The following is a 27,390-nucleotide window of genomic DNA, read 5'->3' as shown; positions in this document are numbered from 1 at the left end:
AGGCACACAAACCTCTCCATCATGATAAGGTGGTGATTCATGGATGGGTGCGAAATACTAATTTGATCATGAAGTCACATTTTGTGGTATATGGTAGTTATTTGTACAGCCAGAGCTTTTGTGCAGGCAAGACCCAGAGTTATACTGACACGTGATAACCCAACTGATTCAATTCAAATCTGTCATGAGAAGCTGTGTGTGGGAGGGAGGATAGGACCCAAAATGCAGGACCCAGAAGTGGGACTAAACTTGTCATCAGCTTTATTGCCAGAATTGCAGAATGCTATTACTATTTATTTAAATTATTTCTTTCAGATTGGTGCAGCGGCTGCAGTGATGCAGACGTTGTACCGGTCCATCATGGTGTAGAGAGCTGAGTGTAAAAGCGAAGCTCTCAATTTACTGGTCGATCTACTTCCCTACCCTCACCTATGGTAATGAGGTGTGGGTAATGACCGAAAATACAAGCAGCAGAAATGGGCTTCCTCCGAAGGGTGGCTGGCCTCTCCCTTAGAGATAGAGTGGAAAATTCAGCCATCCGGGAGGGGCTCAGAGTAGAGCGGCTGCTCCTCCACATCGAAAGGAGCCAGTTGAGGTGGTTTGGGCATCTGATAAGCCTCCTGGGCGCCTCCTATGTGAGGTGCTCCAGGCATGTCCCACCGGGAGGAGGCCCTGGGGCAGACCCAGGACACGCTGGAGAGATTATATCTTTCGGGTGGCCTGGGAATGCCTTGGTGTTCCCCCAGATAAGCTGGAGGAGGTGGCCGGGGAGAGGGAGGTCTGGTCTTCTCTTATTAGGCTGCTGCCCCGGATAAGCGGAAGAAGATGGATGGATGGATACTTTCTCTCCAAATTATTTTTCTGAGTTAACTTCAGCTTCCTCCAAACCATCAACAGATCTCTTAGACTGTATTGTTACAAGACTGCTCAAAGAAGCCCTACCATTAATTTATTCATCAATCTTAAATATGAAAAATTTCTTTCAGTTAATGAACTTTATGTTGGCAGTAATTATAATCACTTTAAAAGCCATCACTTGACCCAACTGTCTTGGCTAATTATAGGCCAATCTCCAACCCTCCTTTTAGCTGTAAACACCTAACTGATCATCCACAGAGGAATTTATTTATTTCAAGAGTTTCAGTCCGGCTTCAGATTTTCTTATGGACTATAACAGCAGACCCATATCTATGCATGTCCTACTAGACCTCAGGGCAGGTCTAGTAGTTATCGTCAACATAACTTGTTGTTAATAGTACCTTCATTGTTGCTCTCTCCCTCAGACTCTAGATGGGTTTGTTTTTGTTGTTGCATCAGATGGAAAAATCATGTACATATCAGAAACGGCATCAGTGCACCTTGGTCTGTCACAGGTAAGACAATCCACCTCAGCACTCTCTCATGTGGACTAGTATACCCAGGAATAAGTTTAGATTTTCTGAACCAAACAATCTGGAGAAAAATGTATAAGTAACATAGAAGCATGTGTCATGTAACAACTGAGTTTTCAACACACTTCAGACATGGCATAAATAGAACACTCTTTTGTTTCTATATGAATTTAATGCATTTGTGCAACTAATCACTAAATGTTCCAAATGTGTGTGCCACAGGTGGAGCTAACAGGAAACAGTATATTTGAGTACATCCACCCATCAGACCATGATGAGATGACAGCAGTGCTGAGTCTCCGCCAGGCCCCACAGCAACATTTCTTGCCAGGTACTTAAAGACCTTATTTCTCCATTGTGTGCCACACAGTGGTAGTTGATATTTTATTCTTGAAGTGAATTAACTGTTTGTTCTTCGATGCTGTCCATGCCTGGCTGCTCCTCTTGTCTCTCCTCCGGTTGCGGTGTGCTACTGAAGTATGGGATGCATGATTAGAACCGTCTGTGTTGGCCAGCCTCCCTTGGCACCATCTGTAACACCCCTCCTACTACAATGATGTTATGATGTGATATACATACAAAAGATATTTTAAAAATTTATAATATATGCCCATGTTTGCAGAGTTCATTGATTGATTGATTGACTGATTGATTGAATCTTTATTTTGAACATGTTGAAAAAGTACAACAACATAGAATTTGAAAACAACAACATAGAATTAAGAAAATGTGCCCCATGTTCGGATTGTGTGTACAAGCCAACTCTGCCTCCTGTGAAAGGAAATCAGCTACAACTACCTGAGTCCCCAGCCTATGGACCACCTTGAATTTAAAAGGCTGAAGTTTCAAAATCCACTGGGTGATCTGGGTGTTGGCATCTCTCATGCAACAGAGCCACTGCAGTGGGGTACAATCCAGCATAGGGTGAATGGGCATCTCAGGAGGTAATAACAAAGAGAGTGTGCCGCCCACCAGATTGCCAAGCCCTCTTTTTCAACAGTACTATACCAGGTTTCTAGTTCTGACAGTTTCCAGCTGATGTACACAACTGGGCAGTTGACCGCCCCTTATCTGCTGACGGCAGGCCTCTGCTTTAGGTGTTAGTCTGCAGGATAAAAGAGAGGGAAAGGTTTGGTGTGTGGAGCAGTGGTTCCCCACAGAGAGCCTTCTTCACCTTCAAGAAAGGCATTTTGCACTGCTCCATCCACTGGACCAGGTCTGGGGTAACCTTTCAGATGAAGTCAGTCAAGGGCCTTGTTGGCATCGCAAAGTTCAGAACAAACCACCAGGAATTGCCAGCCAGCCAGCCCTAATAGGGCTGAAATAGTGGAATAGGTGAATTTAGTACCTCCAGCCCCAACTCATCTCAATTATTTAGCACACTCGCCACATTGGGGTGATATATTTGTGTGGCAGCTCCTCTGTCTTACTGCACCAACTTGTGGTAAACATCCACTTGCCATGTGACCAAATCTTAGAAATATGGTATCTAACCAGATTCTTACTCTGGATGGCATTACTTTGGCCTCCAGTAACACTGTGAGGAACCGTGGAGTCATTTTTGACCAGGACATGTCCTTCAATGCACATATTAAACAAATATGTAAGACTGCTTTCTTCCATTTGCGCAACATCTCTAAAGTTAGAAATATCCTGTCTCAGAGTGACGCTGAAAAACTAGTTCATGCATTTATTACTTCCAGGCTGGACGACTGTAATTCATTATTATCAGGAAGTCCTAAAAACTCGCTGAAAAGCCTTCAGCTAATCCAAAATGCTGCAGCAAGAGTCCTGACAGGGACTAGAAAGAGAGAGCATATTTCTCCTGTTTTGGCTTCCTGTTAAATCCAGAATTCAAAATCCTGCTCCTCACATACAAGGTCTTAAATAATCAGGCCCCATCTTATCTTAATGACCTTGTAGTACCATATCACCCTATTAGAGCACTTGGCTCTCGCTCTGCAGGCCTACTTGTTGTTCCTAGAGTATTTAAAAGTAGAATGGGAGGCAGAGCCTTCAGTTTTCAGGCCCCTCTTCTGTGGAACCAGCTTCCAGTTTGGATTCAGGAGACAGACACTATCTCTACTTTCAAGATTAGGCTTCAAACTTTCCTTTTTGCTAAAGCATATAGTTAGGGCTGGACCAGGTGACCCTGAATCCTCCCTTAGTTATGCTGCAATAGACGTAGGCTGCCGGGGATTCCCATGATGCATTGAGTTTTTCCTTTCCAGTCACCTTTTTCACTCACTATGTGTTAATAGACCTCTCTGCATTGAATCATATCTGTTATTAACCTCTGTCTTTCTTCCACAGCATGTCTTTCATCCTGTTTTCCTTCTCTCACCCCAACCGGTCGCAGCAGATGGCTGCCCCTCCCCGAGGAGGTTTCTCCCTGTTAAAAGGGAGTTTTTCCTTCCCACTGTCGCCAAAGTGCTTGCTCATAGGGGGTCATATGATTGTTGGATTTTTCTCTGTACCTATGAAGTGCCTCGAGGCGACTTTTGTTGTGATTTGGCGCTATATAAATAAAATTGAATAAAATTGAATTGAATTTAGTAGACAAAGGTGAATGGCTTAAACATGAATTGAGCTGCAGTTTGGGGAAGGCCTCGGAGGGGACTGGCCGCGGCTCCTGGGCATGGCAGATCCCCAAAGAAGGCATCCCCTAAAAGCAGTAATAACTGTGCTTTACAAAGGTCAAAGACCTCTGCAGTAATATAACTGGTAGTCAGGCTAGCGAAGATAAGTAGCCCATGGCCTCAATAAGGTGGTGGAGGATTCCATAGAGTGGAGCGGATGAGCTCGAAAAATTAGGAAGAAATTGCAGGAGAAGAGATCAAAGGAATTTCAAAATTACGAAAGACCTTGATAGATGATTAAGGGGAACCCTTCATCATGTAGCAACATGACTTGACTCGGAACTGAAGCTCTAACAGTGATGTATGCTGGGATTTTGAGACTTGAAGTAATGGCTTGAGGGGTCATAAACGCTTAAGTGAGCTTGTCTTGGGGCAGAAGATGGAGAGGGGATGCCTGGCTGGTTAATTTGCTTTGGGTAAGGTAGCAATAACTACTGTGCCGATTTCAAAAGGGACGCCTCGAGGAATTATGCATATGGTGGAGTTCAGATCTCTTAAAAGGAGCAATAGAGGACAGAACCCGGCATCCCGGTGCCACAAGGGTTTGCTGCTGCATTCTGCACAGGAGGGAACAAAACGGAGAAACTGTCATCCTGGTGTGAGGAATGTTTACTGCTGTGTTTGCAAATGACTGATATGGTGAAGGAGACTGGGCACCCGGTGCCAGGAATGTGCACTGTTAGATTTTGTGAAAGATTGATAGATGCAGGGAAGCTGGCATCCCAGAAAGGAAAGCTTGCTGCTACATTTGTGACAGAGGGATAGAGTGAAGAGGAACTGGCATCCCGGAGCCAGAAAATGTTGCTACTTCTAATTGCAAAGGGGGGACAGTAGAGCAAAAAACTGGTATGAGAACTTGGCATCCTGGTATCAGGAAGTTTTTTGTTTTTGTTTTGTGCAAACGACAGATGGCAGACAACTGACATCCTGAAGGCAGAAGGGTTCCCTGCTGCTTTTTGCAGTGATAGCTGCAGAGAAGCTTATTGCTGCATATGAGGGACAGAGAAAGAGAACCTGGCATCCCGGTGCCAAAAGCTTGCTGCTGCATTTGCAAATACGTGAAGAGAACCAGACATCCTGATGTCAAAAGCATTCTGCTTTGTTTGCAAAGGAGGGATAGAGAAAGAGAACCTGGCATCCTAGTGCTATAAAGCATGCTGCTGCATTTTGTGAATGATGGATATAGAAAGAAGCTGGCATCCCAGTGCTAAAAGGGTTCGGTGCTGCTTTTTGCAATTATAGAGGTTCAAGGTTCTTTATTATTTGTCACATGCATAGTTATACAAGTATAACACACAGTGAAATGTAGCCTGACACGCTCCTCGACATGTGCAAAAATTGGGGGGGGGGGGGGGGGGGGTGTAGAGGAAGAACATTATATATATATATATATATACACACATATAGTATATGTACTGGGTGAATGTGCAGTAGTAGCAGCAAGCAGGTGAATTCTGTACATTAATATGAATAGATATCTGACTATTTTACAGGATAGACAATATAAACATATTTAAAATTAAAGGAATTGAAATGTACATTGTGCCTTGGTTTAGTGTCTGGAAGAGTCCTGTCTCAGTCAGTTATAGATGATGTGAGAGGGCGGGTGTGTGTGTTTAGGGCACGGATGGCTTGGGGATAGAAGCTCCTCTTGAGTCTCTCTGTCCTTGCCCGGAAGATGCGGAACCTTCTACCAGATTGCAGAAGTTGGAACAGTTTGTTGCCAGGATGGGACGGGTCCTTCAGTACCTGCGCTGCTCTAGTCCGGCATCTCCTGGTGTAGGTGTCCTGAAGCGGGGGGAGAGCAGATGCAGAGAAACTGGCAACTCGTTGGGAGAGGAGCTTGCTGCTGCGCTTGCGAATGAGGGAAGAGAACCTGGCATTCTGGTGCCAAAAAGCATGCTGCATTTCCCAAAGGAGGGATAGAGAGAAGGGGAACTGGTAACCCGGTGCCTTTTTTTTTTTTTTTTAAACATCTGTGCAGAGAAAGTGGCAGCTCTGTGGTAGGAAGTTTGCTGCTGCAGTTTACGAATGATGGATATAGAAAGAACCTGGCATCCCAGTGCCAGAAGGGTTCACTGTAATGAACCCTTCTGGCACTGGGATGCCAGGTTCTTTCTTTATCTATCATTCTCAAATGCAGCAGCAAGCTTTTCTACCAATGAGTTGCCAGTTTCTCTGTATCTGTATGATGTCTACTGTCATTTCTTCTCTTTATTGAGCAATTCATTCAGGACAGTGTAGCCACTGTCAGGAATGAAATGTACATAATAGCTTAGCATCATTGTTCAGGTAACAATGAGTGTATGGTAGTTCAAAAAGCACTTGGTCCATAGCCTTTTGAAATAAGCCTGGTGATGATGTTATCCCAAAGGGGAAACAATTAAAGCAGAATAGCTCTTTTTGAGTAATAATAATAATAATAATGGATTGCATTTATATAGCGCTTTTCGAGAACCTCAAAGCACTGTAAACTGTCAACTGCTTCTTTGAATTCTCTTCTACATCAATCTATAGTTAGGCATTTGATAAGTCTAACTTACTGCAAGGGATGCAAACAGGTCCTCAATGTGTGGAACTGGGTACTTATCCATGCAGAGCTGTGTGTTGAGAGTGGCCTTGAACTCTCCATACAGTCTCACTGTGCCACCAGGTCAGCAGAGGGCAGCACAGTTGGCTTTAGGGACAAACCATGGACGATGTCCACTGTGATTCTTGGATACCATGGACAGTTCTCACACAGAGTCCCTGTAACAACTACTCCTGCACCTATGAGTTTGTGAGGTCTCAGAATTTTGAATTATCTGGATGACTGGCTGGTCTGTGCAGTCTCAGAACAATAGTCTTGCAGCCATGTAGTTGTGCTCTTAGAACATGTCCAGCCTGTGGGTTGGCTTCTGAACTACCAAAAGAGCAAGCTCCACCCATCCCAGGTCACAACTTTTCTAGGTATGACTCTGGACTCCAACAGGGCCACTCAGACATTGGCTCGCCCTCTTCAGGCTACACTTTTGGGTCAGCTGGGGAATGCTCTTTGCCTCATGGGCCTCATGGCATGTTCAGCAATGCCTTCTGAGTTTGGGCCTTTGCCCACAGCAGTCTCATCAGGCAGGGACTTTGGTGCCACAGAGGCTCCACTGAGCTCTCCACTTTTGAAGGTACTCTCAAATTAGAGCAGGGTTATGTGTTGGATATAAATGTGTTGGAGCTAATGGCTCTGTTCCTTGCACTCCAGCAGTTCCTGCTAAGACTGGGAGGCTATCATGTCATCATCAGTACAGACAGCACAGTAACTACAGTCACAGCAGCCTACATCAACAGGAAGGGGGCCTAGACTCTAACATCCTCTGCAAGCTGGCAACCAGGTTGTGACAAGCCAGCTCCTGGTTTGAAGGAAACTCCTGTCTTAGGTGAATGGAACACTATTCTCCCCTTTCCCACAGACTGATGTGTGGCCCCTGAGGAAAAGGCTCCTTGCCTTGTGGCTACCAGAACTGGTGGTACAAACTATGCAAGAGTCTATGCAAGAACCCACTAGGACTGCCTACTTGTATCACTGGGGACTGTTTGGCTCCTGATGCATGGCCCACCAGATGGCCAACCATGAGGCTACAGTGGAGATCATCCTGCAGTTCTTGCAATCCTAACTGGAGGCGTGCAAATCAGCAGTTACCCTGCGAGGTATTGTGGCATTGATCAAGACAGATTATATTGGTCACTCACCTCCAGCTGAGTGACCAATATGATCACTCATCCGGAGTGAATCAGAGGTGATTCATTTCCACTCAGTGGTAATGAATCAGCTCCCAGTTTTAAAAGGTACCCAGAGGGCGACAATTCACCAGTCTAGATCCCCACTTCCCCTATGGGATTTGGATTCAGACCTTTGTGCACTTCACCAACCTGCCTTCAAGCCTCAAGGATGCTGATTTGAACTGAATTTCCCTCAAAACAGCTGTTCTGATAGACATAACATTTTCCAGAAGGATTAGTGATTAGTCCATAAAGACTGTTGCAGGTTTTTACTGGAAGCAGCAGGGTTTATCCTCCGTACCAACCCTACAGGCCAACTCAGGACAGAAGACAGCCTGTGCCAGGCTGCTCTGTGCTCTGTCTGAGTCTTGACAGAGTATATTAGGTGCACTCAGACCATTAGGAAGACTGATCAGCTTTTTACCTGTTTTAACTTTGGAGTCCTGGTAGACGCTTGTCAAAGGCCAGACTGTCTCACTGGGTTGTAGATATCATGCAGCAGGCATATATATTTTCGGGTACTTCCTTCCCATTCATTTCCCATGCATATGGAATATGTAAAAGAATAGATATAGTCTCTTACTCAGAGAACCAAAGTTACAATGTAACCATACAATTCACAAAGAGCTATTAGCTATTAACTTGGTATATCTCAGCATGCTGTGTCATATATCCTAAAACAATGAGATAACTGGACAAGTAGAAGACAAAACAAAAGTGTACAGGAGATGAAAATGGGTCAAATTTCTGTCTTTATGAAACAGAAAAAAATCCAGTGAAGACTTGACATGCGACCTGAGATATGTATCTGCCCCTTCACTTGATCCATCTACTATTTGTTGAAGTCGCACCAGAAATAATCTCAGTGCAAGTCTGGCTGTCAAGAAGCCATTCTTAACCCTCTCAGGCTCAAATTAAACTTTTTGTTGCTAATGCACAACCAAGTCCTGCAGTGGTACTTCTGAGTAAAAAAAAACCCTCATAAAATATGTATGTGGGGTAATCAAGTTGTTAGTTTTTACTTTTGCAAATCGGCAACGCCTGGGCTCTGTGGCAACAAATCTTACAGAGTAATGAGTCTACATTTGAAATTTCTAGTTCAAATCATTGTCAGAATCTACAGAGGACAAAGGAAAATAAGTAAAACAGTGATTATCTGCAGCCATTTATAAACACGGTGGGGACTCAGTCATGGTTTTGGGGGTACAGCCAGTGGTGTTAAGGATCTTGTTATAGTTAATGGTATTATGAACACAAAAGATACACCAAATGCTTGAATTTAGATCCACAATGCAATTCAATACCTTCTGGAAAGCACCTGATTGGCAAGAGGTTTCTTTTTTAGCATGAAAATGATTCCAGAAATCTTGCCAATACAGTAAAAGCATACATGGAAAGAAAAAGACAACGAAAGACCACCAGCTATGGATTGGCCTCTCCAGATCCCGGACTTCAGTATTACTGAAGCAGTGTGATCGAGAATGGAACACAAAGTAGCCACCATTCACCAGCTTTGGATGTCTTTCCACAAACCTGCAAGCCTGGACACTATTCCTGTAAACTGCTTAAAGACAAAGAAAGCTTTCGTAAGAGCATTCCACCCCCACCCCAATTTTTTACTGTACTGTACTCCTAAGAAACTCTTGTCCCAGAGCTTTTGGACAGGATTATGGTAAGGTTGTGCAGTGGCAACCGGGTGAGAAATGGAAGTTGTTGAAGAAGTGTTAAAAATGGAACATAATATAAATAATATAACATGCGTAATGCCTCTGAACTATTTTTTGTCTGTTTCTTGACAGAGTATGAAATTGAGCGGTCCTTCTTCTTGAGGATGAAGTGTGTTCTTGCCAAACGAAATGCAGGGCTGACATGTGGAGGATATAAGGTATGTAAAGCCAGTGGATGACAAATCTGCCAACAAGGACACCAAAGTTCAGTGGGTGCGTTTGTTTCTAATTTCTTCCTATCTTGGTTCCTTTGTGACATGAAAATAAATTTCCCTTTTCCTATTGATGATTTTCCAGTCCTTTTTTTAGCATTTTTTTTTTTAACGAAAAACAAAGACCCCCGTCCTTTGTAATAGATTTACTGATTGACTAACTGACTTGGATGTTCATGGTGTTTTGAATACAGTTCAGTGTATAGATTGTTCACAGACACACCGCACACATTGTGTGTTTGTGTCTTTAATGCTTGGATGAAAACCCATGTCCGCATGTACATCAATAAATGCTCTGTCTAGTCCCTTGAGATACTCTGTCAGGTTTTTACTCCAGCTGCCTTCATTGGCTTTTTGTTTGTGGGTCTCTCTGCCTTCAGTTTCATCTGAACTTATTGAAAGCAATGCTCTTTTTGCTTGAAATCAGATGACTTACTTTCCATTAACATATATTCAATTTTCTTGCCTTGCAAAACTCTTGGATTGCTTTTGTAGTATGCTATAGCACACAAGCTCCAGGGAACTTTAAAGCACACTTTTTGTCCTATTTTGTCTCTATGAGCAAGCACCTGGTAACAGTAGGAATGAAAACCTCAATTTTAACAGGAAGAGGCCTCCAGTAGAACCAGGCTTAGGGAGGCAGCCATCTACCAGTTGGAGGCAAGGGGAGGGAGACTGGACAAAAGACATGCTGCAGAAAAGAGCCAGATTAATGATACTGAATTATTAAATGCAGTGTGATGTATAAATACATAGTGAGTGAAAAAGGTGAGTGAATACGAAACATGCATAACTAAGGGAGGATTCAGGGTCACCTGGTCCAGCCCTAACTATATGCTTTAGCAAAGAGGAAAGTTTGAAGCCTAATCTTGAAAGTAGAGATAGTGTCTGTCTCCTGAATCCAAACTGGAAGCTGGTTCCACAGAAGAGGGGCCTGAAAACTGAAGGCTCTGCCTCCCATTCTACTTTTAAATACTCTAGGAACAACAAGTAGGCCTGCAGAGCGAGAGCGAAGTGCTCCAATGTCCACATGCATGTAAATGCTAAACAAACAGTTAATTATAAGCTTACTCATTAATTCAAAAAGCTGCTGTTTTCTATGTAAGGAGTGCATGAATGTCAAACATTCTGACACTCATTTACACTGCAATAGATGCATCAAGGGCAACTCGGGTTCCAGTATAGTTCCCAAGGGTATGCAGCCGGGAGGAGTCGTGGAGGAGGCATGTGTTAGGTTAAAAGCACTTTCCTGTGTGTGTGTGTGTGTGTGTGTGTGTGTGTGTGTGTGTGTGTGTGTGTGTGTGTGTGTGTGTGTGTGTGTGTGTGTGTGTGAATAAGGCTTGTAGTAAGACAGCACTTTGTGTATTTAGATGAGGTGCTATATTAAAGTGCTATTTCAGTACCAGTGCATGTATCATTTTATTTAACCCCTTAAATTAAAGCTGTAGTTCTATACTTCAATATTATTCTGATAATTTGAATAATTACATTTTATAAAAATATTATAAAATTTATATTATAGTAATATAGAAGTAAAATTGAAATATTTACATATTAAAATATTGAAAATATTAAATATTTATTACCATTATTACTACTACTATTGGAGCGGCACAGGAGGGTTGTTTTTAAATTGTTAAATGAACACATTTCATTTTTGAGATACTGTATGTCTGAGAAGTTAACTTAAAAGGGGCACAATCAGTGCATCTGTGGCACACATATTTCTTGAGCATCCTCTCTAGAGCCCAGATCAGATCCGACAAAAAGGAGCATGTGATCCACATGAAATGCACGCAAATACGAAAGCTGCATTTCACAGTGGAATCTGGGTGACTGTGATTTGAACATTATGGTTTGTTAAATGATAGTTTAACTGTCAAAATTTAATCCTATAAAAGTTGTTTCATAAAGTGCTACTTGGTTAAACAATGAAGTTTGATTTGGAAAAGTCCCAGCTCCTTTTGAATGCATTGACGTTTGTTTCCTACCGTTGTTTCCCAGGTCATCCACTGCAGTGGCTACCTGAAAGTGCGTCAGTACATGGTGGACATGGTGCTCTATGACTCATGCTATCAGACTATGGGCCTGGTAGCAGTTGGACACTCCCTGCCTCCCAGTGGTATCACTGAGATCAAACTCCATAGTAACATGTTCATGTTCAGAGCCAGCCTGGACTTCAAGCTCATCTTTTTGGACATGAGGTAGGAGACATGTTGAGAAGGTGGGTAGATAAAGGAAAACCATGACATTATGATATTCTGTCACCTGTTAAAACTCATCGTCACAATAAATGAGCAACGTAAAGATAAATCTAGTAATAAGGATTAATGCAGGTATAATACATTAAGCAATTTAAACGATATTCACTTTAAAAAAATATTGGTATATAAGCTTAACAAAAAGCTATTTTAAAACATTTTAGGGCTGTTAAATGAACATTATGATTCACTTCCACATATGAATGTTCAAATCAGCCCTGACCTGTTATTCTTTTCTGGGGAGTCAGGGTGGCAGAGCTGACAGGCTACGAGCCTCAGGACCTGATAGACAAGACTCTTTACCACCACGTTCATGCCTGTGACATTTTCCATCTACGATACGCTCATCATTTATGTAAGTTTAAATATTTTCAGTGGTATTTATGGGGGAGGATGGAGTGACTTATGTGTGAACATTTGTGAGGAGTTTAAAACATTGTCTTTGATTTGTATTTTGCATTTATAGCTTGATTAATGTTGTATGTATTTGCCTTGAGGATGAAAAGTAGTTCAATCTGGTACAATGTTGTTGTGCATGGTTACTGACAAATAAATAATAATTTTAGATGCTAACTAAATTAAAAGAACTAACCTAAAGATAATTACATAGGGAGATTTGACCAGTTTATCTCTGTGTTTACTACAGTGCTGGTGAAGGGTCAGGTCACCACCAAGTATTACCGCCTGCTATCAAAGCATGGAGGTTGGGTATGGGTGCAGAGTTACGCTACCATTGTCCACAACAGCCGTTCATCCAGACCTCACTGTATTGTCAGTGTGAACTACGTCCTCACGTGAGTCAGCAGCCTCCTTCTAAAATGTAAAACCTGCATGAAACAATGCAGACTATATACCTGTTTTATTGTACACAGTGACATTGAAAGCAAGGAACTACAGTTATCTGAAGATCAGAGTCAAGTCACTAAGTGTGGTGTAAGTCTCACTTCCTCTCTGGACCACAGCAGACAATTCAGAACCAAAGCAGTCAAGATGAAGACCAAACTAAGAGAAGCTCCCTATCTTGAGGTAGGACTTCCACGTGACCTAGAAATTATTAAGATTCCAGAGAAATATAGAAATAAATGAAATATTTCCCACCTTTCTTATAGCAAAAAATAATATATCAGTTTCATTACAGAAATATTAATATTGCAAACTACAAAACTAGGGAAACTGTGTTTGTGTGAGCCACCATACCAACTTTACTTTTAAATCACTTTAAAACAACCAGAAAGGACCAAAGTGGTCTACAGCAGAATAAATATAAGACACAGTAAAAAACAAACAAACAATAACAACACATATCTGCTCATACAAGCGTAAAAATAGAACATCCATACATCTTCTTTCACTTATCGGGTGGCAGGGGCAGCAGCTTAAACAGAGAAGCTCAGACCTCCGTCTCCCCGACCACCTCCTGCAGCTTGCCCGGGATAAAACCAAGGTATTCCCAGGCCAGTCAAGAGATATAATCGCTCCAGCATGTCCTGGGACATGCTGCCCGGCCTCCTCCCAGTGGGACTCACCCAAGAGGGGGCCAGGAGATATCCTTGTCAGATGCCCGAACCACCTTAACTGGCTCCTTTCGATGTGGAGGAGCAGCAGCTCTATTCTGAGCCCCTGCCGGATGGCCGAACTCCTCAGGGCCACCCACCCATTGGAGAAGGCCTTTCCGCCGCTTCTATCCACGAACTCATTCTTTCGGTCACTTCCTACAGCTTGTGACCATAGGTGAGGGTAGAGACGTAAATCGACCGGTAAATTGAGAGCTTCGCTTTTACACTCAGCTCTCTCTTCACCACGATGGACCGATATAGCCACATCAGTGCAGTTGCAGCTCCAATCCATCTGTCAATCTCCTGCTCTTCTTCTCCCATCTATCCATCCATCCATCCATCCATCCATCCATCCATCTTCTTCCACTTATCCAGGGCTGAAATGTGGGAGCAGCAGCCTAAGAAGAGAAGACCCTGACATACTTAAACTTCTCCAATTGGGGCAGGAACTCCTCCCTGACCCATCCTTTTCTGACTGAAGACGTTAGCCTCAGATTTGGAGGTGCTGATTCTCATTCCCACGGCTTCACAGTCAGCTTCCACCTGTTCCAGTGCGAGTTGGAGGCCATCACCTGATGAAGCAACAGAACCACATCATCTGCGAAAAGCAGAGATGAGATTCTGAGAGCACCCAAATGAAAACCTTCCGCCACTTGGCTACGTCTAGAAATTCTGTCCATAAAAAGTGCGAACATAATCTGTGACAAAGGGCAGGCCTGGCTGAGTACATCGTCTAAGTTGGTCCGACTTAATGCCAGCTATGTGGACCAAGCTCTTGCAACAGTTGTTGGGCCAGACACCCCATACTCCAGCATTTCCCATAGGACACTCTGAGGGACATGGTCAAATGAGTTCTCCAAGTCCACAAAACACATGTATACTGTTTGGGCAAACTCCCATGCACCCTCAGATATCCTTGAGAGGGCAAAGAGCTGGTCCAGTGTTCCATGACCAGGACAAAAACCGCATTGTTCCTCCTGTGTCCGAGATTTGACTAAGAGATGGACTCTCTTTTCCAGCACCCTGGCAAAGACTTTTACAGGGAGGGTTAGGATTGTGATTCCCCTATAGTTGAAACACATCCTCGGGTCCCCCTTCTCAAAGATGGGAACCACCACCCCAGTCTGCCAATCTCCTCTGTGAATCGCTACCTTGATTTGGTGGAGGGGTTTGTGAGTACCAGGGATCCCGGCGGCTATGTTGTTGGGGGGCTTTTGCCCCCAGTACGGTCTCCCATGGCAAATTGGTCCTGGGTGAAGGACCAGATAAAGAACTATTCAAAACACTCTGAGTATAAGATCAAGGGAACAGTTCACCCTGCCAGCAATATGGTTACTGGTGCCCTGCCCTGGAGCCAGGCCTGTGGAGGGTGCCCGAGGTTGAGTGTCTAGTGGCTGGCCCTTAATCCATGAGGCTTGGCCGGGCACAGCCCGAAAAGGAACATGGGCCCATCCTCCTGTTGGCCCATCATGCACAGGAGATGCCGTAGCTACCAAGACTAGCAGTTCCAACATGGAATGTCCCCTCTTGCAGGGAGGGAGCCAGAGTCAGTGCGTGAAGTTGAGAGGTAGCAACTAGATATAGTCGGGCTCACCTCAAAGCATGGCTTGGGCTCTGGAACCAGTCTCTTTGAGAGGGGCTGGACTCTGTCTCAGTCTGGAGTTGCCCTGGGTGAAAGGCGGTGGGCTGGGGTGAGGGTGTTAAATCGGAGCCCTGTGGGACCCCACATGAAGGGGAGCAGAGGAGGATATCAACAGTGGACAGTCTCGGTCGTTGTGTCCTTGGGCAAGACACTTCACCCGTTGCCTACTGGTGGTGGTCAGAGGGCCCGGTGGTGCCAGTGTCCGGCAGCCTCGCCTCTGTCAGTGCGCCCCAGGGTGGCTGTGGCTACAATGTAGCTGCCATCACCAGTGTGTGAATGGGTGGATGACAGGATGACGCTTTGGGGTCCTTAGGGCGCTATAAGGCGCTATACAAATACAGGCCATTTACCATCTGGAAAGCATTCTACTTCTTCCACATTTTGTCATGATACAGCCTTATTCTGCAATGGATTAAATTAGTTTTGACCTCAAAAAATACACACAATACCCCATTTTGACAAAGTCCAAAACATTTGCTTTGAATTTTTGCAGATTTCTTAAAAATAAAAAGAACAAAACCATAACATGTACAAGTATTCACAGCCTATGTACGGAAAATGTTTGGCATTGAGTCTTTGGTACTCTTGGGGGCCGTGGATGGCACAGTTGTCCTGGTTCCATCTCTTTCTCCTTCCAGGTTTTTGGGGGCATCACTACAGCTTCCCACCCTCATTATCAACTATATGTGTGATAAAGACACACACACACACACACACACACACACACACACACACACACACACACACACACACACACACACACACACACACACACACACACTCTCTCTCTCTCTCTCTCTCTCTCTCTCTCGCTCTCTCTCTCTCTCTCTCGCTCTCTCTCTCTCACTATAGGTAGCCGAGTATTTTCTAATTTTTGTGTTCCAGGTGCTGTATGTTTGGAGGATTTTTTGTTATATTTTTATTGTATTTATTTATTTATTTTTAAATATAGCCTCTATATTATTTTTTGTCTTGCCTGTCTTGCCTTATACATCATCATACTATACTACATATAATGTAATAACTGAAATAACACAAATAGAAATTAATTAATAAACAAATAAAGATTCAGATGAACAAGAGAATTCATAGCTTTTGCTCAGTACTTTGTTGAAACACCTGTGGCAGCAATGACACACTCATATCTTTTTGAGATGTAACAAGTCTGGCAAACCTATTTTGCGGGAGTTTCTTCCATTCTTCTTTGCAGGACCTGTCAAGCTCCATTAGGTTGGATGCAGAGCATTGGTGCCATTTTCAGATCTCTCCAGAGATGTTCACTCAGGTTCAAGTCTGTGCAGTGGCAGGGCCACTTCAGGACATTCACATAGTTGTCCCAAAGACACTTCTTTGTTATCTTGGCTGTGTGCTTAAGGTTATTGCTGTGTTGGAAGCTCTGGGGCAGGTTATTAAATTCCCTTAAATCCATTTTTATGTATATAGAACCAAATCACAACAACAGTAACCTCAAGGCACTTTATACTGGAAGGTTAAGATTCTACAATAATACAGAGAAAACCACAACAATGAGATGACCTTTATGACCCAGGACCTGGCGACAGTGGGAAGGAAAAACTCTTAAAAGGAAGAAACCACAAGTAGAACAAGGTTTAAAGAGGGGTGGCTATCTGAAACGACCAGTTAGGGATGATGGGAGGAAAATGGGATAAAAGGCACAGTGTGGAAGCGAGCCAGAGATTAATAATAAATAATGATTAAATGCAGAGTGGTGTATAAATACATAGTCAGTACTTTACAATATAGAGCACCTTGAGGCGGCTGCTGTTGTGATTTGGGAATATATAAAATAAACTGAACTGAACAGAATTGAATTGCTCTAATCTATGTAAAAAAAATATCGTGCTAAACTGAGGTCTAGCAACACAAGCACAGAGATGAGTCCACTGTCAGAGGCCATAAGAAGATCATTTGTAACCTTCACTAAAGCTGTTTCTGTGCTGTGATGGGCTCTGAAACCTGAATGAAACTCCTCAAATAAGCCATAATTTCTGCCACCTCAAAGGTCTGTTGTATGTAGCCCATTATTAGAGATGGATTGATCAAAAGTTTAAGACCACTTGAAAAATGGCAAAAACTCATATTTTGCAATGCTGGATCTTAACAACTTGCTAAGATCCATGTTAAAAATACGAGTTTTTGCCATTTATCAAGTGGTCCTAAACTTTTGATTGGGACTGTACTTGAAGCATCAAGGATGTTTGCAAATAACAATTGGACTGGTTCTTATATTGTACTTTTCCACTACGAGCACAACTTGCCTTAATCACCCATTTACCCAATTACTTTTTTCTATGTCAGTACTCCTAACATTCACACACATTCAGACTCTAAATTGGGGTTAGTATTTTGCCCTAGTCTGGCATACAGACTGGAATTGAACCACCAACCCTCTGATTAGTAGGCGACCTGCTTTACCAGCTGTGCTACAGCAACTCTTCACTGCTGTACACTGCTGCATTCATCTTTCCCTCAACCTTGACTAATCTCAGTCTTGATCCTGGGACTGGGACCCAGCATTTGGAGTTTTAGGTATTATTTCTGCATTTCGTTTTCCTCATATTTAGAAACCCAGGTTTGTGCCTACCTCTAGTCCCAGTTTCTGATCATTTTGCTCCACTATTGTTTTTGTTGCTCTGTCAGTTGCCAGTTGTTATAAATTTAAGTCTTGTCTTATGACAAGTCCTGCTTTGGGGTCCACTTCCTGGCTGCATGCCACACCAGTGGTTATATTACAGTCTCCCAGTTCCTGGTGATGAAAAGAATTCCCAGAACATGATGCTGTCACCAAGTTTCACTGTACGGATTTGTGATGAGCGGAGCCTGGTTTCTCCAGACATGACACTAGAAAGTTCAGTGTTTGTCGTGTCAGACCAGAGAATGTTTTTTCTTATGGTCTGACAATCTTCTAGTGCTGTTTAGAAAACTCCAAGTTAGCTGTCATGGGCCTTTTAATGAGGAATGGCCACCTTGACCACTCTACCATACAGGCCCTGATTGGTGGAGTGCCGCCGAAATGGTTGTCTGGAAGGTCTCCTCTTTCCACAGATCAAGCGGAGCTCTGTCAGACTGACCCTCTCATCGGTACAACCCTGTCTTGGAGTTCTACAGACAATTCCTTGGACTTCATGGCTTGGTTTGTGCTCTGACATGCACTGTCAACTGTGGGACCTTACATAGACAGGTGTGGGTGTAACCCTAGTTACTAAGGGTTTCAGTGCATTATCATTGAGGTTGACTTTTTTTTCATTATCAAGTTTAATTAAGTAAAATTATTTTTTAAATAACTGAAGAGCCGGTGTTTATGATGTCCCAATGGTCTGTAAAGTATACAGTTTGGGAGTACTGCCTCCTTGCATTTTACCTGAAGCAGCTACGGAGATCAAGAAGAGGGGGGAGAAAAAAAGTCAGGTCCTCTGAGTGAGAAACGTTGTTGCCTCTTTAGTCGGATTTTGCTGAGGAAACAAGCTGCCAGGCAACTGTTGTTTAGTTGGAGGAGAGTTTTATTATTGCTGGGATTCTTCTGGTTGTGCTGACGCCGCACCCTCGCCTATTTGAGGGTTCAGGAGAACCCGTTTTGTTGTTTACTTTTCTCAGGTTTTTTGGGTGTACCAGTCCAAAGATGGCGAGCCACCCCTCCAGGATTTGTTGAGATGATTGATCTGAGAAGAAACTGAAATTCTTTGGACAAGCCATGAACTTTACAAATTCTACTTAAGTCCCAGGACAGAGTAGCACTTCACTGCTCCTTTGCACATTCTACAAGAAGAGATTTTATTGCTGGACTCACACAACTTTGAGATGTGGGCTGAATCACATCCGCTGGGGGTGTATTCTGTTTATTTTTTTGTTGATGTAATTGGTTTTTTTTATTATATATGTAAGTGATTATTCATGTTGAGATTTTAAGGTTGTGAAGAAATGCAAGTTCAGTGGTCCAGTACCCATGAAAATATTCAAATCTGTATCCCAACTATTAAAATGTGTTACATGTACTTTCCAATCCAATTACATGTAATGTCCAATCAACTGAATTTACCACAAGTAGACTCTGATCAAGTTGTAGAAACATTTGATAGATGAACAGTGGAAACAAGATGTACAACAGGTACATAATATACGTGTTATGTTTTTGTTCTTTAATTTTACTAAATTTGCAAGACTTTGAAGCAATTTCTTTAACGTTGTCATTATGGGGTATTGTGTGTAGAATCTTGAGATGAAAAATGAATTTTTAGAATAAGGATTCAGTTTTAGAATATGACAAACACTGAAGCACATGAAGTGCTGAATACTTTCTGAACTAACACAGAATGTTTTACCCACCGACAGTGAATAAGTTGAGATGTCATTTAAGCTTCTGCTGAATTTTACTCAGAAGAGCTTTGACCCTGATGATTACAGTGAACAAAGAACAATTCAAACCATTTTTGGCTTACAAGGGATCTAGTAGGAAAAAGATAATCAAATATTTTATTGTCTTACAGAGCTACTTTGATAAATACTGAAATAAAGTGTTATCCTAAGATAGTAACCATCCCTGTATTTTTTATGAACATCAGAAGGCTCCTCGCCTCTTCCAGCCGGACCTCTCATACTGCTCGTCACAAAAGGGGATGTTGAAAGACAGATCCCTGTACCCAATGACCCCTTGCAAGGAGACGAGAACCAACCTGAGACCTGAAGGAGTTCAGGTGTCCTGCAGCCCCACTTACAATCTGACTCTCCATTACCCATCCCATCATCAGCATCTGAACGTTCAGAGCCAGCTGCCCAGCTCAGTTCCCTCCTCTCAGCTATCTCAACAAATCATCGGCTCCCTGCATAGTAAAGGGGCTGATGGATGGAACATCAGCAACTCCACAGCAGCCAACAAATACAAAGGTTACGTTTTTATTTAATTTGATTTATAGTCTAGGTTTCTATGATTAAATCTCATTCTGACATTCCATATTCTAGATTTTGTTTTACCATATTTTAACTACTCTCACCCAACCCCACTTCTGTTAAAACCACCTCAGTAGAATTGCCACTGTGGGGACCTAACACTAAACCATTTGTGGTGGAAGCAGCCTGGGCGTCAAGGATCACTGGGCAGGCAGGACTCACTTTTACAGCTCAGTGATTTTATTTACAGTGATAAAAAAAATTCAATTCCACAAAGATGTTCTCCCAAGAACACAATAGCTCATCGCTCTCTAGCAAGGGTCTCTCCAATACAATCTGTACACAGGGAACCGGGCAAGTTTCTCTCTCACAGGCAAGTGGCAAAAACAGTGGTAAAGGAGCCAGGCGTCACTAGCTGTTTGAAATATAATGGTCCAGCGAGGACTGATGCTACCTTAAATAGTGGCTATAAACGAGGACATCAGGAACAGGTGGACATAGCGAGCAGTTCAGGAGGTTGAAGAAGGATGAATTGATCGATCTGGCAGGAGAAGAGGAGGTTTCGCTGGAGGAAGGTCTGGCTAAACCTGCAATTGCGCTGCACCTAATGGAGGTTTTGCGGCCAGAAGTGCAGTTAGAGCAAAGGCAACGTAGAAAATTGGTGGAGGAGAAAAGTGACAGCAAATAATGGAGCAAAAGGAGGGAAAGAGTTAAAAGAGGGAAGGGACTTGCCTGGAGAGATTAGGTAAATGAGAGGTGAACAAAGCTAAGGAAGCCAAGGTGATGATAGATTCGATCTGAATAGAGCTCGTGTTTTTATGCCTTCATTTGATGAAGATGCTGTTGATGTGTTTTTTGAGATGTTTGAAAAAGTTGCTATAGATAGTGGGTGGCCTGAAGACAAGTGGGCTTTGATGGTTCAGAGCAGTAGCAGCGCTAGATGCCACTTTTGAAATATGACGCCTTCTTATGGTAGGTGTTCCGTAAACTTACCGCAGGCAGTGACGTGAGCTGGGGAGACAACCAAGTGAGTCTTATTTGGATATGTGGCATAGACAGGAAGTTGCTTTGCATTGTTGGATAAATTCATCTCAGGCTTTTGGTCATCATCATAAGTTGAAGGACCTAATGTTGTTGGAGCAATTTAAAGTGAGTGCTCCCAGGGAGGTTGACTTTTATCTCAATGAATGTGATGTTGTGAGCCCCCGGAGGCCACAGAGTTGGACGATTGTTATGAAGTTGCCCATGGATTTAAGGTGGGAGTCAGTCTGGGGAGGAGGAGAGTTAATGAGGATAGGAGTGAGGATGGTCCATATGGTCAGGGTGGAAGCAGGACCTGGCACCCGTCAGGACAAGAAAAGAGTTTGATACAACAGCCCAGTGGATCAGCTCTATTCCAAAGTAGGAGCCAGAATTCTCCTGCAGAGCCTCGTTGTTATTGGCGCCATAAATTAGGTCACAAGAAAAATCAGTGCCCTGGTTACCAAGAAGGCAAAATAATACCAGGCCGGTAGGTCTGTAACAATAGCTCGGGAGTCTCTCAATGAACTACAGGGATATGATGGATTTATGTCTGAGGCCACTGTCTCCCACAGTTCACCACTGTGCGAGGTGTAGGAGGGGTCATGAGATCCTGCAGGTATACAAGCTTTACCTGAGATCTGAGCTGGTTACAGGCTTTGTAATGTAGCAGAGTCACAAATCTCTCCTTTAGATCTATCGATTTGATTATGGCCAATGATGTGGCCTGGGTTAAAGTTGCTCTGTCTGTCAGTGATTACGCAGTGGATTCCCCCAAGACAAGAGAGCTGGAGTTTCCTGAAGTTTTTCCTGCATGTGTGGCCCCCCTGTGAACCACCCTTTTACTAACCTCTCTGATTCCCTATTAAGCACTTGGAATGGCTGTGATGTGCAATCTGTTGATGGGAATAAAGCATGTGGTGGTATAGGTGATGACCCAGGAATGGGTGCTCTTCACAGCTGTCAGAAGAGATAAACAGGTCATGTGAGTAAAACATGAGGAGGACCCTCTGAATTGGGAGTCTCTGGTGCAGAAGCAGCAGAATAATCCTTCCCTGGAACATGCTATGAGGTCAGCAGTAAGTGCAGGAGGCTAAAGATGTGCCAAAGTGTTACTATTTTCACAATGACACATTGTTCAGGAAGTGGAGGCCTCCTTCTAGGCCAGCTGATGAGGACCGGGCCACAACAGAACAAGTCGTTTTGCCAAAGTGTTGTCGCCAGGAGGTTTTGCAGTTGGTGCATGCGTCATTGTTTGGACACATGGCTGCAAAGAAAACCTTGGAGAAACTTAGCCAACACCTATATTGGCCTAGTATGTGGAAGGATATGAAATTATTTTGGTGCCGCTGCCATGTTTGTCAGGTTGTCGAAGAGCCAAGTGTATCTAACCCAGTAACACCATTACAACTTTTTCCAGTTGAGGATGAGCCTTTTGCTCACATAATGGTTGACTTTGTTGGACCTTGTTGGAGCTTGTTGGAGCCAGGGATCGAACCAATAAGCTTCCAATCAGTAGGTGACCTGCTCTACCTCCTGAGCTACAGCCACTCACTGGCAAACATGAGTAAACCCTCACTAGGTTTTGGATAAAGTGTACACTCACAAACCTGTCAAATCTGCATTTGAAACGTTGGCTGCCATAACAGTATAGTATTGCAACATGGCATTTGGGTTTTCTAACTAAAATAGGAAAAAAGGAACATAAATAGCGCCATCATTGTCAGACATGGCGCACATCTGGTTGACATACACTCTGCCATGACACCAATCTGGGCCAGACCTGCTTGCTATGTGGGTCTGAGGTTGTTAATGCCAGACTATATAACACAGAGGCCAGAGCAGCTCCAGAGGCAGGAGGTAGTTGACTGCTATTCTGAGCTATTTCAGGATGTGCCTGGAATATCTGATAGGATTGTTGATGATGTGGATGTGGGAGAGGCAGTCCCAATCAAACAACATGTATCATCTGTCCCCTCACAAATGGAAGGTGGCGAAGGAGGAAGTGCTTTACATGCTCCAGATTGGTGTGATTGAGCCAGCAGATGGGGCGTGGAGCTCACCTGTACTGTTAGCTGCTAAGGAGGGATATTTACACAAATTCATCTGACCTCCCCTCTGTCACAGAACAGATGAACAAAAGACAGAGAGCATGCAAACATTTAACTGAACAAATAACATGAACTAAAATGCTCAGACACACACACACACACACACACACACACAGTGCTGGTGGTGACTAATTCACAGTGACTCATGCCATTTAACAAGATATTAATAACCAGCAGATGATCAGATCATTTTTGGAAGGTGAATTTTAGGAAGGTCAGTCATGTCACGAATTCAGATGCTTTCCCCATACTGGAAGACTGCATTGACCAAGTGGGTAGGGCTAAGTACGTAAGGTTGATCTTTTGAAAGGGTACTGTTAGGTACCACTGACAGAACGTGTTTGTGAGATGTCAGCATTTGTGGCTTATGATATCTTATACCAGTTTAAAGTGCTACCGTTTGGGATAAAGAATGCTCGTGCCACCTCCCAGTGGTTGATGAATTTTGTCATTCAGATCTTTTTTTTCCAAAAAGAAAAAGCCTGCGCTGTGAGGTCAGGAAGACGGGTGAGTGAGCCCAGCAGCTAGAAGTATGTATTTTTCCTTCATGTCCAGGCTTAGAAGAGGCAGCTTGATGGCAAAGGTGCCCACAAACAGGTCTCCCAAGAACACAAAATAGCTTGCTGGCTCTATGCAGAACAATCTGTACACAGGGAAACAGCAGTTAAGTTTCTCCTGAAGAGGCAACTGGTGAAAGCAGTGGTAAAGGAGTTGGGCTTCACAAGCTGTTTGAAATATAATGGTCCAGTGAGGACTGAGGGTCTGGAGTTCTGGTTCTGAACAAATGCCAGACTACACAAACACAAGTAGGAAGTCCATATTGAAGCCAACAGAATCATTTTTTGTAGTCTGGTGTTTAACTTGCAAGTCCATATTCATATCCACACAATTCATGTTGTTTTCAGAATGGAAGAATGTTAAACTAAAGCTTAGTCTGCAGTAGTGAATGCAAGCTCAGGAAAACATGCATTTGTCAATAACATCATAGGTGGATTCATTAAAACACTGACAGTCTGACATCTTATGAATAACACTGTAAACTCCTTAGGAGCCATTCAGCAGAGTGCTCATGTCATTTTAATTAAGGTGCAAGCCAACTTCTGAACATGTCTTCTCTTTAATAGGGCCTGTACTGGCAGCTGACCGTAGGTACCAGGATGATTGTCCCAGTGGAATGAACCATCTTTCAAACAGCAGGCTAAAGGACGAATTCTGTGAACATTACACACTCGTCCATAGCAAAGTTTGTCCACATGCCCAGCCTCATGCCGCAAAGGGGAGTAAAGCTTTAAACCAGGACATGCAACATTATGCAAAAGGTGACAGGGCCCTGGCTTGCCCTGTGCTCAGCAGCCTGGTACTTGGTAAAGGTGAGCATGGTGGCTTGTTGCATGGCATAGGCCAGTCGCTCCCTGTGCAGATAGTGCTTGAGCAGAAGAAGATGCTCTGTATGATGGAGACCCCTTACAGTCACATTGCTGCAGAATATCATCAACCTGCTGACGACCAGCAGCAGTTTGGAGCTGCCACGGAGCCACAGTCCAGATCTGCAGACGACACAAGAATGCTGACAGGTATAGGAGCTCCATATATGTCTTTAAACTTTCATCAAGTCTTGGGCAAACCTGGTCCTATTAAGGCCTCCCCTTTTGCCTCACTGAGCAATATAACAGATGGCCATTGTTACCAAGGTAAAGAGATGGTGTCTTACAACTGTACTAGCCAGAGTCCCAGCTCCAGCTCATCTCCTGAGAGCCACAGAGAGACCCCACACCGCACTGGCACATCTGTCATCATCACGAATGAGAGGTGACCCAGAAAGAGAAGCAGGCTTTATCCGTGTCTGCACACATAGCTCTGACACTGCAGCTGATTACATCATGTTAAAACAGGTTTAGAACTTTTCTGTAAAGCATATGTAGTAATGCAGCGTTTGAAAGTATTTTATTTACTTTCTACTGAATAAATGAATGAATGATTTGATCGTAACCTAAACTTAGGACTTAAAGATGGAATAATGTCTGAATCATGTGATCAGAATATTTGAAATGCAAATATTACTACTGTTACTTCAGTCATTTCATAGCAGGTGTGTTTGTCCATGTGTCACTTCCATGGGAACATGTCTGTGAAGCCTCAGTCATCCAGGTCATCGTAGTCTACGGAGCTCGGAAAGAAAAGCCTCTGGACTTCTTTAAGTTGCTTGAAGACGTTTCACCTCTCATCCGAGAAGCTTCTTCAGTTCTAGGGTCAAATTGTGGAGAGTCACAGATTTAAGCCCTGTGGGAGTGTCCCCCCCAAGAGGGGCAATGGACCCCCTACCTAATCACACGAGCCAAGGTGTGGAAACGGGTGTAGGTCACAGTCAGCCATGGTTCCATGGGAACAGTTTAGTCTTCAGCTCATTTCATTGTTCACCTTCATTTTCTGTAACTCTTGAACTTGTTGTCAAACTGGTAAAGTTTGATGTTTTTAGTCTGCCTGTGTTTTAGCTGTGCTGTGTTTGCTTGTGCTGCCATGAATACTGCATAGCAGACGTGTTGTGAATTTTCATATATTTATTGCATAGCTGAAATTATTCGTTAAAACTCAAAATGTGATAAGTTAACGACCAACACAGGATGAAACACTATCAAAACTCAAATCTGTGACAGATCAGAAGACTTGATATTTGATTTCACTGTTAACAGCTGTCTTCTAACAGGGGCTTGTTTCAGGGTTAGGGTTAGGTTTACTCATATAAATCGAATCACGTTGGTTTGTTTATGATAACACTCATTCTAAGGCTGAATAATGACGACCAAAAACCTAAAAACATTTGCCAAAAATTATTATTATAAGTATTCTGGTGTTCAGCATTTTAACCCTAAATATTAATGTTTGTCTGCTTGTGTTTTTTCATCCTTTGCACTTTTTTTTTTTATAAACAATAATTTTCTGTGAAAGCAATCAAATTAAAGTCAAGCGTAATAAGCTGGGTTTGTAATATTATATTATTCAAACAAGGACTGGTATAGCTTTGGAAAGAGACTGGTTTGTTCCTGTTTCCTGATGGTGTGTTTAGTTAACCTGTTACTGACCGGAGCTAACTTTGTACTGCATACTGCTAATTTAGCCAAACACTTTCATTCCAGACTGTACCACACTATCAACCTGCTTTACACCAGCATGTCAGTAACATTTGTAATTTATCAAAATTACATTAATAAAGCTATTTTTAAAAAAAACATTTTTTCAAATCAGTTCTTCCTGTTTCTTTATGTGGTCATTGACAATCTGTCCATAACAAAGTTCAGCGCTCCTAAATTTAAAGACGTTTTTAAGTGAAACTAAGTTTTCCAGTGGATATTCTGTTGCCACCTCAACACAAATGTGAGTGGTCATTGCTGCCCTTCCTGTTCAAACACAGTATTCAGACTTTTTTTTACACTGTATTCTCATTAATTTGACTTGTGTTGTGTTATGCTTGCTGAAGACTGGTGCAGAGTGGAGGCACAGGACAACATGTTCAGGCTGCTGCATCATGTGCAGTTTCTCCTTTTGGTTACTTTGGTTACCGTGGCTCAGGGGGTTGGGAAGCGTATCTGTAACCAGATGGTCGCCAGTTCGATCCCCGGGCTCTCTGTCCTGGTCGTTGTGTCCTTGGGCAAGACACTTTACCCTATCGCCTACTGGTGTTGGCCAGAGGGGCCGATGGCGCGATATGGCAGCCTCGCTTCTGTCAGTCTGCCCCAGGGCAGCTGTGGCTACACCTGTAGCTGCCTCCACCAGTGTGTGAATGAATAGTGGTATTGTAAAGCGCTTTGGGTGCCTTGAAAAGCGCTATATAAATCCAATCCATTATTACTTTCACATGGACATTTTGGAGAAGCACAAATATTTTTGTACAACTCCTATTTTTCAGCTTTCTAAGAGCTTTAAAAATGATCTTGATATTTATGAAGTTATTGGTTTCTTTGCTAACAATCATTGACACACACCTCTGTGAAGGAGGAGTGCCCAGTGTCCGTATTTTACTTTTGCCAGCTGAGGATTTCATGACTATGGCAATGATGGGCTTGATTGAGTACCAGTAAACAGGGCCTAGTTTACTGGAGCTAGTGTAAAACCTTTCAGTCCTAATAGGTCCTGAACGAGCAGCTAGCGTTCGTGCAGACAGGCTGGCTGTAGGAG

General features: G+C 43.2%; 1 protein-coding gene across 1 annotated transcript in view; it reads left to right on the top strand.

The window, feature by feature from the left end:
• sim2 (SIM bHLH transcription factor 2) overlaps positions 1 to 26,190 on the top strand; it is a 60,855-nt gene extending 34,665 nt beyond the window's left edge. Inside the window, exons 3-11 of the mRNA XM_026182153.2 lie at positions 1,284 to 1,373; positions 1,614 to 1,722; positions 9,583 to 9,668; positions 11,727 to 11,926; positions 12,232 to 12,338; positions 12,630 to 12,777; positions 12,856 to 13,009; positions 19,762 to 20,083; positions 24,342 to 26,190. Of these exons, the coding sequence (XP_026037938.2) occupies positions 1,284 to 1,373; positions 1,614 to 1,722; positions 9,583 to 9,668; positions 11,727 to 11,926; positions 12,232 to 12,338; positions 12,630 to 12,777; positions 12,856 to 13,009; positions 19,762 to 20,083; positions 24,342 to 25,030 (1,905 nt within the window). The 3' untranslated portion in view covers positions 25,031 to 26,190. The remainder of the gene's footprint in view (positions 1 to 1,283; positions 1,374 to 1,613; positions 1,723 to 9,582; positions 9,669 to 11,726; positions 11,927 to 12,231; positions 12,339 to 12,629; positions 12,778 to 12,855; positions 13,010 to 19,761; positions 20,084 to 24,341) is intronic.
• The last annotated feature ends 1,200 nt before the right edge of the window (positions 26,191 to 27,390 follow it).

Source organism: Astatotilapia calliptera, chromosome 10 (assembly GCF_964374335.1).
Source record: "Astatotilapia calliptera chromosome 10, fAstCal68.1, whole genome shotgun sequence".
Taxonomy (NCBI): Eukaryota; Metazoa; Chordata; class Actinopteri; order Cichliformes; family Cichlidae; genus Astatotilapia; species Astatotilapia calliptera.
The sequence above is the reverse complement of the archived record's forward strand: the minus strand, read 5'-3'. Positions and strand labels throughout refer to the sequence as shown.